This window comes from Typopeltis vanoorti, chromosome 16, assembly GCF_054136105.1.
Source record: "Typopeltis vanoorti isolate ZY-2024b chromosome 16, IOZ_Tvanoo_1.0, whole genome shotgun sequence".
Classification (NCBI taxonomy): Eukaryota; Metazoa; Arthropoda; class Arachnida; order Uropygi; family Thelyphonidae; genus Typopeltis; species Typopeltis vanoorti.
The window spans coordinates 102,181,340-102,197,789 of NC_143564.1; the positions used below are offsets into that span (position 1 = coordinate 102,181,340).

Sequence of the window (16,450 nt, forward strand, 5' to 3'; positions counted from 1 at the left end):
ATTAGCAGGTCATCTCTACCTATAGGAATTGCCAATTGGTGTGCCACCCTTTTTTAATAATTTACTCTGGATTTAGAGAAAGATGTTGAAAGTTTATTTTTCACTTGGTTAGAGTATAATAAAATTTAGTTTAATCCTTTATCCAAGTGTGAGCAAACAAAGTTTGCGCCTGAAAGTATCTTCAGGACTGGGTTAAGGTGGTACAACACCAGGGCAACTCGTTGCAAAGGTGGAGCAAGCTACCAACACTCCTATACCAACCCAGTCCTGAAGATACTTTCAGGTGCAAACTTTGTTTGCTCACACTTGGATAAAGGATTAAACTAAATTTATTATATTCTAACCAAGTGAAAAATAAACTTTCAACATGTTAAAGATGGGTATTGTACTGAAGAAGTTAGAAGATTATTACTCAGAAAGAAAGCAATGACAAATTTAAGCAAGATCTTTAAAGATATTAGTCTCGCAACAAAAATCAGAATCGTGAAAGAAGTGGTATTCCCTGTGGTACTGTATGGATATGAAAGTTGGACCCTGAGAAAGAGTGAAAGAAGGAAGATAGATACATTTGAATTATGGGTTTGGAGATGCTTACTAAGAATACCATGGACTGCAAAGCAAACCAATAAATCAGTGATAGACAGAATAAAGCCAGATTACTCCCTCGAAGCTGTGATCATCAAGCCAAAATTGGCATACTTTGGACATTATGTGAGCAAACAACAGTCTGGAGAAGATGATGCTTGCTAAAGTTAGTAGAAGCAGAAGAGGAAGACCAAGAATTAGATGGGTGGATGGAGTTGAAGAAGCAACTGGCCAATGTTGCAAAGCCACTCTAGATCCTCCGCTGACACTTCATGTATCTCCTGCAGGTCACTGGAAACAGCAAAGGGGGCACTCACTGATGTATGTTTGATAGTCTGTAGAATATGGGTGCAGTCACAGTAAGGGCTATTTGCCATATTCCATTTATGTAGGAGATAGCCACATCTGCCCTGATTCACTCTTATTCTGTTAATAGTTGTCCATAGCCTTCTAGGAAGGATGAAGCCAGGCTGTCAGCTGTAGAACTCTTCACAAGAGTCATTTGTTGGCAAGTTCATAGACCATTTTTGGTGCCACATGTCATGAATTGAAGCTGTTGGACCAGAGAAGGATCTGGTTTTGTCCCAAAATGGATACCTTGACTTCAAATGGGTTCTTGGGAGATTTATAAGAGTTGAATGGAGAGGCAGTAGGGAGTTATCTATGATATTCTCCAGTTCTTTTAGTGAAGTCTGCCTTCTTTGAATAATAGCTTGAACTATGTTGGAAAGCACTGGTAGCCATGGTTATGTATCATGCGTAGGTTATGTTCAGCTGGGAGTCAGTAATGATTGTTTGAGCCCTTCCTTTCCAGACGGGTGTGGGCAGTACTCTGCGGCAGAGTAATCAAGGGCCAGGCCTGATATCCTAAGTACCTCAGCTCTGCAACCAAAGCTAGTTCCACTTAGTCTTGAGATGATGTTGTTTCTCATTTTTATTTTGTTTTTTACTTTATGAATTTTTTGTAGGTCAGACTTCTATCCAGGTTTACTTCCAGGAATTGTGGTTAAGGATCATGCTTGACTGGGCTGCCACAGAAAATTAGGTTCAGTTGGTGGTTTGCCTCCTTTTCATTAAGATGGAAAGGTGTGGGCACTGTTTGGTGGGGTTTGACTTTAGGTGCCACTGCTCGAAATATTTCTCAAGAATTTCCAAATCTGTGTTCAGGGCAACCTCCCGGTTGCCCTGAGCATAGATTTGGAGATTCTTGAGACATATTTCGAGAATTGGAATTTGGAGAATTGAAAGAAGGCACTTAGTGGAGTATCGTCATGTCATCTGTGTACATATATTTGCTTGATCTTGTTGAGAGAATGTATGAGATATAGATGTTAAAAAGAGTTGTAGCCAAAACAGAGCCCTGGGGGCAAGCCATTCCTGAAGGAATCTGGGTCTGCTTTTCCTTCCTCCAGTATGGACCCAGATTTTTCTATTTGTAAACATGGATTCTAGGAAGTGTAAGGTTGTTTTGCATTTTATGATGAAACTGAGCTTTGAGAGCCTCTGATTCAGACTGTATCATAGGCCGATGTCAAGTCAATGAAGACAACTCCAGATTTGGTCTTCAAGATCAGATCAAGTCTTTGCTTAAAGCAAAGACTTGATCACAGCAGTTTCTGCCATGCTTTAAACCAGCTTGCTGTATAGGGAGAGTGTTCTTGATGAGCAGGGAGATCCTTTTCAGTATGATTTTTTCTAGGAGCTTGTAGGTTGAGCATAGAAGGGCAATTGGGCGAAGGGTTACAACGGAGCTGGGGTCTTTCCCTGACTTGGGAACTGCAGTTATCTTAGATTCCTGCCATAGGGCTGGTAGTTCTCCAGTAGACATAATGTTGGAGAACAGCCATGCCTTTCCATGCTGGCCAAGGTGTTTATGGAACTCAGGGAGGAGCCATTGACTCCAACAGCCTTGCCATTCTTGGTGAATGATAGGGCTTCCTGGATTTCCTCTGTTGTGATTGGGCTACAGAGAATTGCAGTTTCAGCATTTGAAGCTAAGTTGTGTCAGAGGCCTTAGATGTTGAAAATAAGTGGGATGCAATTTGGAGTCACTTCTGGAGCTTTTTTTTTGTTATAAGTTTTTCTGACTAGACTTAGAGAAGTTGAGTTCTTCCATGGCTGATATCCATCTCGCTCTTCTATTGTTGTCCACGAGCTTTATTAGTTCTTTAGCCAGATTCCTTGTGCAGAGCTAGCATATCATCAAGTTCTTTGTTCCAGCATGTTGTATAATGGGGCTGGAAACCACAAGGAATGGTTGCTTTGGCTGCTCTTTTTACTAATTTGACAAATCTGGTGTAGTTTTGGGGCACAGACAGGATGGTTTGATCAATTTTTTCACCAAACCTCACTCCAATTGGCTTTCCGGAGGTTCCATCTAGGGATTGGAGCAGTTTTAATAAGTGGAACAGATAAACCGTTCTCAAGAAGGAAAGGGCGATGTTGGCTGTTTGGAAAGCTGCCAAGGATAGATCTATTTATTGGTAGAGGTGGTTCGTTGTCAGTGTCTTTAGAGACTTAAGCATAGGTCTGGAGTATATGCCTTTCACCTAGGGATCCCATATGTCCCAGTTTGTCCAGGACAGTCCTGGTTTTATTACTTCTGTCTAGGCGTCCCGATATGTTTAGTTTGGGACGCTAAATGTTCCGGATTTTTTAGAATATAAAAATATTAATATTTCTAATAAGAATAAGTACAAGTTGTAATATTTTTGGTTGCTTTTAAAAATGTATGTTTACAAAACAAAAAGCAGAGACATATTTATTTTGTAATTCGGTGAATTACCAGAATGTTAGAATTTTAGGACAACGATTTAGTTCCATACATTTCATTCAGCCGGAGAAAAGAACGTCAGAATGAGGGAGACAGTCACCCAACTGTATGTTTAACTAATCGCAACCACGGCATCTATTTCGTTCGTATGGTCGGCCGTAAATTTTTAGCAATCTTTTGTCTCAAGCATAGTTCGCATAGTATACGATATCTGACAGTCTGAAATGTTTCTCATTGGTCGAAATGTTTTTGAATATTAACGCACCACGATAGTTCATTTTCTTTCAACCAGTGAGAAACATTTCGGACCGTCGGATATCGTACGCTATGCGAACTAAGCTTCACGTGTCAGGCACTAAATTGTTTTTATATCGCTACAGGGTATGTGATATAACCTAGTTTTGAACTGTTCATTTCGTATTCTTGCATTCTCGTATTAATTGTGAATATTGTATTTTTTAAATTAATAAAGTTATACTGTTTGTTACAAAATGCCCAAAAGAAAGTGTAATTTCAATGAAAAATTTAACAATCTTTTTCCTTTCATTTTCATAACAAAAAGCAGTGATTGTGATGATAGCTCAAGAGTGAAATGTAGCGTGTTCCATGAAGAATTTAACATTGGCCACGGAGGTAAGGCAGATATAACTGACCATGTCAATACAAAAAAGCACAAGTCTGCTGTGTCTGCAAAAAGTTCAAGTCAATCATTGACATCATTTTTTGGGTATCAAAAGTTAGGTAGCCAAGAAATGGAGTTGGTTGCACAAGAGGCTACATTTGTTTTTCATGCAGTTAAACACAATCACAGTTTCCAATCTATGGATTATACGTCCTATTTTAAAAAAATTCTTGAATAAGAAATTTTCATGTGTGCAAACGAAGTGCAAGGCTATTATTACCAATGTCTTATCACTACATGTAAAAAGTGAAATATTGGAAGATCTGAGGAATGTAAAATATTATTGCATATCCATAGATACATCTAATCATATTGATCTTAAGATTGTACCTATCAATGTGAGGTATTTCACTGTTGATAAAGGGATTTCAACAGAAATATTAGAATTTTCTAGCCTTCCTGGAGAAACTTCTGATCTAATTTGTGATCACATTTTAAATACTGCCCAAAAATATAACATTATTGATAAAATAATAGGCATTTCAGCAGATAATACCAACACAAATTTTGGTGGATTAAAAAGGAAAGGTAAAATTAATGTTTTTACTAAATTACAAAACAAATTAAACAGAAAATTAATAGGTGTAGGTTGTGCAGCTCATATTATACATAATGCTGTACAAAAACTGCTGCTGATATCTTGCCAATAGATATTCAGATAATTTAGGGTAAAGTTTTCCAGCATTTTCACCAATTCATTGTCAGAGTCGAAAGTCTGAAATCTTTTTGTGATTTTGTCGAAACTGAATACAAGACTATTTTAGGTCATAGCAAAACACGATGGCTTTCACTGCAGCCATGTTTAATTTATTTTATTGAAATGTACGATAGGCTTAAATCCTATTTCTTGTCTCAAGATAAATGTCCAACTATTTTGAATACGTTTTTCAATGATAAGAAGTCTTTCGTTTATCTTCTATTTTTAAAAAATCAGATGAAAATGTTTTCTGAGGTAATCCAGCGAATTGAAAGAGAATATGCTACGGATTATGAGGTAAAAAAAAGAGATATACATTCTTATTACGAAAATTTTATTGCGTGAAAATGAGAAGTATTTACCCAGTGAAGTGAAAATCGAAATGAAAAATCTTTGTGAAGAAGGTTTAATGACTGAATCATCATTTAGAGACAACATCTCCAATTTCTACTTCACTGCAATTCCGTATATTCAAGAATGGACTCAAAATCAGTTTAGTGTATTTACTAAAATGGAATGGGCTTGCTTGAACACACCTGTATCTTGGGAAAATTTAATGGAATGTGTCAAAGAAATTAAGACCATCTTACCAAATTTCAACTTAAATGAAGAGAACTTATTTGATGATTACAGTCATGTTAAAATGTATGCAACTGAGTATAAAATTGATGAATGGAATAATGCCAGTTGTAAACTTGAGGATAGGTGGAAAGAAATCTTTGGTCATTTTAAAAAGGAACAAATTATTTACAGTGAAATAGCTTCAATTATAAGTTTTTGTTTGACCTTACTAGGATCAAATGCTTCTATCGAACGAATTTTTTCATTGATGAATTCGTTATGGACAAATGAAAGGAATCGCTTGCAACTGGACACTGTTAAATCTATCATGCTTGTTAAAACCCATTACAGAAACATGTCATGTTTAGAGTTTTTCAATATAGTATCTAAGAATCGACAACTCTTGCACAAAATCCATTCTTCAACCAAATATAATAATGATTCTGCAAATAGCAGTAAAATGGGACAGGCAACGACCAGCTGTAACGTACAAGAAGAGGCAGAATAAGGAAGATAGGATAAGGAGGTATATATTAAAAATTAATTATAAATTTGTTTTTATTTTTTTTTTAATTTTTAAATTAAATTAAATTAATTAAATTAATTTATTTTTCATATAATTTCAGATATTATGCATCTACACAATACGCATAAGGCTCATGTTGTTTATACTTTATATTTTATTGTATTTGCATTGTAGTTCCCGTTTTATTGACATATTAACATTTCATGTCTTTATTCTATGTCTTTATATTTCATATACTTATTAATGTTTGATTTAAGTGATACATGTTTAAGTATTGTCATCTGTGTTTAAGTGTTATTAGAATTCTATTTATTTGACATATGTATAAACATTTATGTTATCTACATTAATAAATCAAATTCAAATAAATATTTAATTTTTTTATTTTAAAATAGATAAGTTAACAAATAAAATTTTCTCTTAACCCTTAATTCTACAAAATTTATTGTGTCCTGGTTTTTTTCTTTTCAAAAAATGGGATCCCTACTTTCACCATCGAAAATTAGGTGAAGGTTGTGGATATCCATCTAGTTGGCCAGTTGTTCTCTGTTAAGGTCAGCAGATTGGTAGTCCCACATGGAGTGGTGGGAGTTGAAATCTCCTGCATAAATAACTCGATGTGGGAGGGGGGGGTGCTTACCATCTGGTTTGGCCATGGCTGAGATGATTCGTAGACATTGGCAATTTTAAGATTGTCCAACCTTTATTCTACTGGCATGATCTAAAATGATCACTTAAACTGAATGGGAGATGCAGTTTTAACAAAACTCAGATAAATCAATACAGTTAGAAATATGTTATATCAGAATATAAGCCAGTGGTTCTTAACCTTTTTGAAATCACGGAACACTTTTGATTATAAGAAAAATTTGGGGAATATCAAAAGCATTAGGGTCATAAAATAACAATAAAAATATGCATGGACATGCCTTTTATAAAAATGAACTTATTTTAATTCGATACTTGAACTTGTAGGCTTTTGCAGATTTCAGCAATATCAGGTGTAATATGTGATATAGCAACCTTCATCTCTTTGTCTATATTAGTAAGTCTTTCACGCTTTTTAGTTTCTATATTGGTTAATATTTGAGAAACCAAGCTCACACAAATATGATGTTGGAAACGGTAAAAAAAATTTAGTGCCATTTATACCTTTTCCATAGTTAATTTATTCCCTTCAAATCCTGGGGAACAAATCTGAGAACAGTAGTCTAAGTGCGCTCTGATCAGGGTCTTATACAACGGAATGATAACTCTTTTATCTCTGCAGGTCAGCATCCTTCTCAGTATTGAAGCAAACCTCTGAGTTACCTTCACCACCTCTGCAATATGTCCCTTGAATTTCAGGTTTCTATCAATCATCAACTCTAGATCTCTTATCTCCCCTACTTCCTTCAGTACAGCTCCTCCAATAGAGTATGCAGCATCCCATTGACGTGTCCCAAACCTCAAGACCTTACATTTTGCTGCATTAAACCGATACCCCCAGTCATTTGCCCATCTGTCTAGCTTATTCAAATCCTCTTGCAGGGCTACCACATCTACTATTACTAATAACCCTTCCCAGCTACACATCATCCACAAACAACTGAATATTCCCCTGCAATCCACTGACAATATCATTGATATAAAGGTTAGACAATATAGGTCCCACTACTGAGCCCTGTGGAACCCCACTTGTAACCATCTGCCTCCTTGAAACTGCCCACCATACACAACTCTCTGATACTTATTGGACAGCCAATCCTGAATCCAGTTGACCAACCTGACATCCAAACCTATGTGCTGCAACTTAAATATCAGTTTATCATGTGGCACCCTGTCAAATGCCTTCGCTAAGTCCAAGAAAATGGCAGTATATGCCTTTCCCTCATCCACTGCTCTTGTAACTTATTATAAAAGGCTAGCATTTTACTAAAACAAGAGAACCCCTTAAGAAATCCATGTTGACTCTCACAGATAACATTACCCTCATCTGCCCAATGCTGTATACGGTCCCTCACTAATTTCTCCAAGATCTTAACAACTACTGATGACACACAAACTGGCCTATAATTAGACACTTCAAGTCTGCTACCACCCTTATGCAATGGCACTATCTTACCTTCCTTCCATTCCCTGGGCACCTTTCCTGTAGCCAGATTTTCATTGAAAAGCCAGGTCAAAGGAGCTGTCATTTCTTTAGCACATTCTCTCAAAACTCTTGATGAAATATCATCCAGTTCCACAGCTTTACTGACATCCAGAGTAGTCAGTATTTGGTCTATGTACACTCCCCTCCTGCACCTCTAAACCTTGAACCTGCCCTATCCCTCTAGTATTAAAATTTACTCCTCCAGGATGAAATACTCCAATAAAGTGTTCATTGAACAATTCCACTATGTCCTCTGGATCAGTCACTCTATTCTCATTTTTATCCCACAATGTCTTCCACAATCATTTCTCTTCCTAATAGCTACATAGCTAAAAATTTCCCTAGGATTTTCTTTGGATCTTAGGGCTAATCTCTTCTCATATTCCAGTTTCGCCTTCCTTACCATACTAGTCACTCTCCTGGCCTGTGTCTTATATTCTTCATGCATCTGCTCTTCACCTGTGTCCTTATATCTCTTCCATAGCCTCTTTTTCACATGCAGTTCCTGTTTAATATTGTTTGGCATCCACTTTAATCCAAATTGTGTCCTCTTCTTCTTCACTTGTGGAATACAGTTTACTATTGCTGCTAACAAATATTCCTTCACAATTTCCCAAGTACTAATGATATCCCGGCCTTTCAATTCCTCCCTCCATGAAACTTCCCCAAGTTGATGTCTAAGACTATTCTAATCACCTGCCTTATAATTCCACATGCGTTCCCGTCTCTTTGATACTCTTGCATGTCTATTCATCTTCCAAGTCAAAACCACATGGTCATTCTCTCCAACTGGTGGGAGAGATGTCATCTCAGTTATTATCAGCTCTTCTAATGCTATGACCAAATCCAAAACTCTTGAACCTCTTGTTCCCTCTATTACATGTTGCCTAAGACATTTGTCCCTCAAGAATTCTAGAAATTCCATTCCCTTATTTCTACATGCATCTTTCTCTCTGCAATTTATACTGCTGTAGTTAAAATCTACCATAACAATCGTTCTTCTTGCACTTGCCAAGCTGAACTGTCTAAACATCTCTTGGTCCTCACCCTCTGTGCTCCTTGGTTTGTAGCAACACCCCACTAAATATCCTGTCTTGCCCACCTCTACCTCACACCATATGCTTTCAAAAACAGTATCATAAGCAGTACTCCACCATCATGCTTTCCCTTCCTATCCTGCAGAAAAATGCTGTACCCTGCTACTTCAATTCCTGTTATTATATCCTCTTCTGTCAACCATGTCTCTGTGATTCCAATAATCTTTGGTCAGGCTGATGCTATCACCGCCACCAATTTTTCTCCTTTATTCTGGATATTCTTGGCATTAGTGTAAAGCATAAAAATGCCACTGTTTTTATATCCAACATTATCCCCTCTAGACTCCACTGGGCTCAGCATTACCTCATGTCGTCCCCCTTCACCCAAGTACCCATTCCCACAAGAGGCCACCCCTGCTACAATCCACCCTAGGCATTCTAGTTTCCCTGCATTGACACACCGACTCATTCAGAACAGCAATTTCTCCAGATGCCTAGGTCCTTCCTCATTCAAATGCAAGCGGTCTCTCGCATACAATTCCTTTCTGTCCTCAAACACACTCCAAGCATCCACATATTCCAATCCTCTCTTCTGACACATTCTAGTTATTATGTTATTCAATATTTCTGCTCTTTTGTTCAGCTCATCACAACCATACCTAGGCAACACACACACACTATCTTTCCTCTCTGCATCTTCTTTCATACAATCGCAAGCAAGACTCTCATATCTATCGCTGCCCAATTTACATTACCTCTCAAGTCATTTGTTCCTACCATCACAATCATCTCATCCACTCTTTCATCCCTCTTAATTGCCATAGCCACACTTTCTATCATTCCTCCAGGCAAACACTCCTCACGCATCCTATCTTGCACACCATGGATCATTGAGTCCCCATACATTACACCTCTTACCACCCTGTTCCTTGATTGCTCAATGCATCTCTCACTTTATCTCTGTGTTCCCCTACTTACCTGCCTTCCTGACATCTCTCTATCCCTGGTTCCAGTGCTCTCTCACATTCTTCTCATTTCCCAGTTGCCTCAGTCCTGAAGATACTTCAAGCACAAACTTTGTTTGCTTATACTTGATAAAGGATTAAACTAAAAATATCAATTATAGTCTAACCAAGTGAGAGAAAAAAAACTTCCAATATCATTCTCTAATCCAGAGTAATTTATTAATAAGGTGTGACACCTTTTGGCAACTTGTATAGGTAAATATGACTTCTGCATTGCTTCAACCTTGGTATCACCTCTGGGTCTGGCTCCCACTGAAGAGACTTCAATAAAGGTCGAAACCAATCTGGGTAGTGATCCTTCCCATAATGCATAACATTATACATGTCCACAAGGAGATGTGCTTGGCATTATGGGAGACTAAGGCAAGTGATGTGAAGTTTGTCCATCTTTTTACCATGAGTTGCCCCAGTCCTGAAGATACTTCAGGTGCAAACTTTGTTTACTTACACTTGGATAAAGGATTAAATTAAATATATAATTTAATTACTTGTTCAGTAATTATGAGCTTCTTGTGCTAATTTGCCAATACATTCTCCCTTGTTCCCTGGCTTCATAGCAGCAGCTAACTATACTTCATCTTGTTGGTCTTTATTCTGTTCCCTCTGTCCTCTGAAAATACTATACCACTTGCATTATATCCCAATATCATCCCCATCAACCAAGTCTCACTGATGCTTATCACTTTTGGCCAAATGTTATAGGAAAGCTGCATTCAGCATCACATTATCACTGTCCAACTCACAGGATGCACACTCACCTGCTTTTTCCCCAAATACTCTAGTTTCCCCTGACTCTACACTTCCAATCTCTCACTAAACAATACTTTCTCAAGACACCTAACACCCTACACCATTCCACCTGCTTAGTCTGCAGGACTTGTTTGCAATCATAGGCCAATCTCATCTTGCCTCTATCATACTGTGACGGCAGTCTTACAATCTTTGCTCTCATTATTCGCTTGTACCTTCAGCTCTTGCGTATTTTTTTTTACATTCCACATTTGTCATCTGCCAGATGATTTGTACCTGCTAAAATAATCATCTCTTTCACTTTCCCTCTTGCATCCTTACAGCATTGCTAGCATCTTTAATCTTGACCTATGGGAAACACTGTCTTGCCATGCTTTCCTCAAAGCATTCCTCTCATCATGGAATCCCCATACAAAACTATCCCTATTCTTTCTCGTTTGTTCTTTCATTCTTCATATTTTCCCCCTTCTTTCATTTCTCAGCTGTACCACTCACTGATGTTTCTCCAATCAAAGAGATTATCCAGCCTTTAGCCCACCTACTGTACTAAACTTAGCAAACTTAAAATATGCTTAAAGATAGCAGTGATGATTGTTACCAGAAGTGTGAACTGCAACTCACACTTCTTGTTTAGATGTATAAATTGTGGAAATAATTTAAATATCAGAATATAAAGATGCAGTAGTGGTTTCTGGACATTATACACTGCATTGTATCTTTGTTAGGTACATTTTGTAAAATGTAAATGCATTTTGGACTGCTCTATCCATGTCATTATAAATATAACTCTCTCTCTCTGACCTAACAGATTTTATTGAAGTTTGGTATATGGGCTCTTTACTAAAAAGTTGCTGAGTCATTTGTATCAGAATCTGTCAAACAAAAAAAAAAAGATTTAAAATTATAATAATAAGTGTGTTTCTTTCTGGCTAGAATTTAATGAAATTTGGTGTTTGAGAACTCTGTTAACATTAGTAGAGTTCTTGAACACCAAACATTTGTTTCAAATTGGACCATTTATAGTGGCAAAATGATACAAATATGTTATTTGTTTATAATCATTTGTATAACGATTGATATACAGGCATATAATGTATTTTTACCATGGTTTTTACATACACTGATTAACAGATAATCAAAATAAGCAATCAAAAACTTTTAGACATAATACAAATGCCACTGTATGAATGATACTTCCCTATTAAGAGATGAAGTAGAACAGCAGTTAATTCTTTGATGGTGGAAAATCACCAGGTATAGATGAAATAACTTTAGAACTACTGAAAGTGGAGGGAGAGAACCTTTCATATGGTTAAGTATATGAGGGAGGGTGGCTACTTGACATATAAAAGTGGTAATTGAGGCAAAAACAGGTGACTAGTGGTGTGATGCAAGGTTCAGTGCTGGGACCATTGCTGGTTAATTTCTACATAAATGATATAGGAAATAACCTGAAAGAAAATATTCAGTTGTTTGCTGATGATGTGAAATTAGGTACAGTAAGTTAATCAAGGTGATATGGAGAGCTTGCAGGACGATTTAAATAAGCTGTCAGTATGGGCAAAATTATGAAATTATGGATGTTAATGGGTGTCAGTGTAATATCAAGAAATTAAACTGACACCCTTTAACTTTTTCCAATTAAAGTTATGCATTTTGGGATAAATAGATTACAAGCTGTGTATCACATTGATGGCACTGTACTCCAGGAAATAGATGAAGCTAGAGATTTAGGGGTGGTAGTAGACAGAGTTAAAGTTTAGAGGGCATATTGCTAAGGTTGCACCTAAGATTATTTGGCTATTGTTGAAGAGCACATTAACAAGTAGAAATAAGGAAGTTGTTATTCCTCTTTATAAGACCTTGATAAGCCTACATCTGGACTACTGTGCTCAAGTCTGATCCACTGGATTTCTTTGGGATGAGTAAGTGGCGGAGAGGATTCAGAGGTGAGTGGCCTGTGGAATGGTCCCTATAAGGATAAATTGAAGGTGTGTGGATTGCAGAAGTTGGTTGATAGGAGAAAAAGAAGGGATATGATAGAGAAACACTTAAGTTGCTTAAAGGATCTGTGTGTAGAGGCTTAAGTGCTGTGAGGACATCATGTTGGAGGCTTAATGGATTGTATACAGCACTCAGAAAGGATTAAAACAGAATTTAGTACTTCCTATATTTCGTCTCCGCCACTGGGACATCTTCAGGGATTACAAAAAAACTAATGTAACATATATACAAATAACACACAATACTAAGCCCAACCACGTGGGTAACACTAAAGTCCTATCTAGGTGGAGCGCCCTCTAAGGGCAGTTGTAGATGGCCTGGAATGTAAAGTGGGACCTCTGGTGATAATCGTTTCCCAAATCTTAGGAAGTTTAATGCAACCATATTTATTAAGATTTGGTTGATTCCTGAGAGCTGCTGCTGATTCTAAGAATAGTCTCTCTTTAAAGAGAGACTATCCCTGAAGATGTCTCAGTGACTGAGACGAAATATGGGAAGTATTAAATTCTGTTTTAATCCTTTCTAAGTGCTGTATACAATCCATTAAGCCTCCAACATGTTGCTTAAAGGATTTTATAGGATAGATGCAGGGGAAATGTTTCAGTACTTGGCTAGAGTGACCAGAACAAGGGGTCATCCCTGGAAGTTGAATAAAGCTGTGGTTAGTAGGGGTACGAGGACTAAATTTTTTGCTTGGAGAGTTGTGAATGAGTGGAATGGGTTACCAGAGTCAGTTGTAAGTGCTTTGTCTGTTAATGGATTCAAGGAGAGGTATGTGTGAATAGATTGGGTCTCCTGTGATGAGTCTTTGGACTCCATCACAGGAGACCCAATCTTTGGACTCAGACTCATCACAGGAGTCTTTGGACTCCATGGAAGTGCCTGTATATTAATAATAATAATAATAATACATGTTCTGTTTAAAATTTGCCAAGATGTATGGAACAATACATCATAGCATAATGATTGATACACCTGTTCTGATTCCTGTTCCTAAAAACAGAAACAGTGCAAAATGTAGCAATTATAACACTATCAGTCAACCAAGCAAAATTTTTCTAAAAATCTTACTCTCTAGGAGGATGGAGAGGAAAATAGAAAGTATACTTTTCTGAGCACTAAGCATGATTCCATCAAAGAATATAATAGATCATTCATTTACAATACATCTTATTGAAAAAAATGAACATAATAAAATACTATGTCATAATTTTATAAATATACTGAAGACCTTCAATTCAGTGTAGTATGAGATATTGTGGAAAATACTGATCCAATATGGAATAGATAATAAAATAATTCATCTAATGAAAACTCTTTACCATTCCTCAGAAATGTTAATAGAAACCAATGATAACTGTAAAAACTCTTTCAAAATGATAATAGGTGTGACAAAGTTGCATAATTTTGCAGATGCTTTTTAACCTATATTTGGAATATATAATAAATCTAGCATTGGAAAATAGTGGTATTGGAATTACAGTTAGTGGCAAAAAAACACCAGTAATGTTAAATTTGCTGATGACATTGACCTAGTAGCAGAGAATGAACATCATTTAGAAGAATTAACAGACAGTTTCTAAGAATTTCAGTGATTATGAATTAAAGATCAGTATTCACAAATTAAAAACAATGTCCTTTGGGCAAAGAAACTGAAAATTTTAGTGAATAATGAAAAATTGGAAAAAGTAGAAAGATTCACTTACTTGGGACGTGATGGCTGGTCTAAACATGATGTTAAAGTGTGCATTACTAAAGCAGCTGTTGCCCTTCAGGGCTTACAGCCTCTTTGGAAGGAACAATAATATAGAACGAACTGCAAAATTACCTCATCAGTACATCTTGCTGACTCTTCTTATTATGCAGATGATGTGAGAGCTGAACATTACTAAAGGAAAATAAGAAAAGGCCACTGGCCTTCAAGATGAAGTACCACAGAAAAACTTTTGAAGATACCATACACTGCACACGACAAATGGCAAGGTTACGGGGTAAATTTGCTCCATCACCAGAACACAAGAAAATATCACTGAAATATCTTGAAAACATCTTCTGTGGCTTGATGATGGGCTAGATCTGATAATTTATCTAAAATAGCACTAGAAGGTTTGACATCTGGTAAAAACACACCCAGGGGCAACGTAGAATCATCTGATAGATAATATTAGAAAATGGACTAATTCTTTGTTAAGGAGATCCCAGGACAGAAACAACTAGAGACACCATGTCAAGACTGTCACCTTTATATTGCCCCAACAGTCTATATAGACTATAGGCAAAGAAGAAGATTAACAAATTTGATTGTGTTATCAGGTACTGTTAACACAATCAAATTGTATTGTTATATATTTCTGTTTGGTAACATGTAATCCATTATCATATAGGATGAATGTTTTTGGTAAGTTTGTTAACAATTATAGAAAATGTTAATTTTTTTTATTCTGAACCTGTAGAGATTCCTGTTCATGATTTTGTTTTTATTTTTATTTTTTCAAAGATTACGTTAATAGCATGGTATACACGTTCAGACACAATAGAAATGAAAATAATTCTGAAAGATCCTGCACTGGAAATGATCCCTTCAATATGCGTAAGTATTTAAATGACTACACAGGTTAGAATTACAAGACATTTATTGGTAGTTTTCAGTTTGTTTCTTTCTGCAATATTTATTTATGAATACATTAAATTAAAATGAAATTATATAGGTACAAAAGAACATATGAATATTTTTGTTCTGCAGTTCGTCAGAAAATAGTGAACTATGTGCCAAATTGATGTCACAAGAGGCAACATAGAATCATCTGATAGATAATATTAGAAAATGGACTAATTCTATGTTAAATTGATGTTACAAGATTTTTATCACCCATTATGAGACTACTATTTTGTTTTCTTTTAAATTTTCTTATTTTTCTTCTAAATATTCTAGATAAATGTTGTCTAGTGTCGGAGACATCAGTGAGTCTGGCAGTTCCTTCAGTTTGCTATGCCGAGTGAATATCCTGAATCCATAACAGACTTAAAAATGTTGATGATGTCGGCTAAAAATTCAGAAGTAGATATTCAAAGGAACATTGGTGAAAGTGAGTTGATGTCAGAACTGATCATCACATCCGGTAAAAATTCATCCTAAAATTATGATATGAGAATATAAAAATATAAAACTGAGATTTAAGTCATATTTTTAGGATGAATTCAGCAGAATTTCCAAAAAGAATAAGGATGGTCTATAATAGGAATGGGGAGGTTGAAAAGGAACTCTGACATATTGTATGTAGAACTTCCTATGGAGTCAGCAGCTTGCTAAGGAGCATACCAATTTATCTAGTTAGGCAGTCCATATATCCTAGGAGGTCTGGCATGATGAGTTCTGAGTTTTGGAACAATTATTTAGTCCAAGGAGATATTATCATTCTAAGTATTGAGCTGATTATTGGTGGGTGCCTTGCTGATGATGGCTCAGGTGTTATGATCTTGGCAGAGAATATTTTTTTTTTTTCAAAATTGCTGCAAATTTATCTTGTGAAGTATAGACTTAAAACTTGATTCTTCTGATGTGAAGATCAGTTTTGACATCAACCCACACATCACCAATGTCCCGTTGAATGACCTCTGAATTTCCAGCGTGACTTTGTTCAATCTTTTAAATGTGTTATGAATTCAGGATATTTGA

General features: G+C 36.4%; 1 protein-coding gene across 1 annotated transcript in view; it reads left to right on the forward strand.

Moving 5' to 3' along the window:
• LOC150098224 (SHC-transforming protein 1-like) overlaps window positions 1–16,450 on the forward strand; it is a 236,289-nt gene that overhangs the window by 194,634 nt on the left and 25,205 nt on the right. Inside the window, exon 10 of the mRNA XM_090406245.1 lies at window positions 15,272–15,364. Coding sequence (XP_090262371.1) covers window positions 15,272–15,364 — 93 coding nt within the window. The remainder of the gene's footprint in view (window positions 1–15,271; window positions 15,365–16,450) is intronic.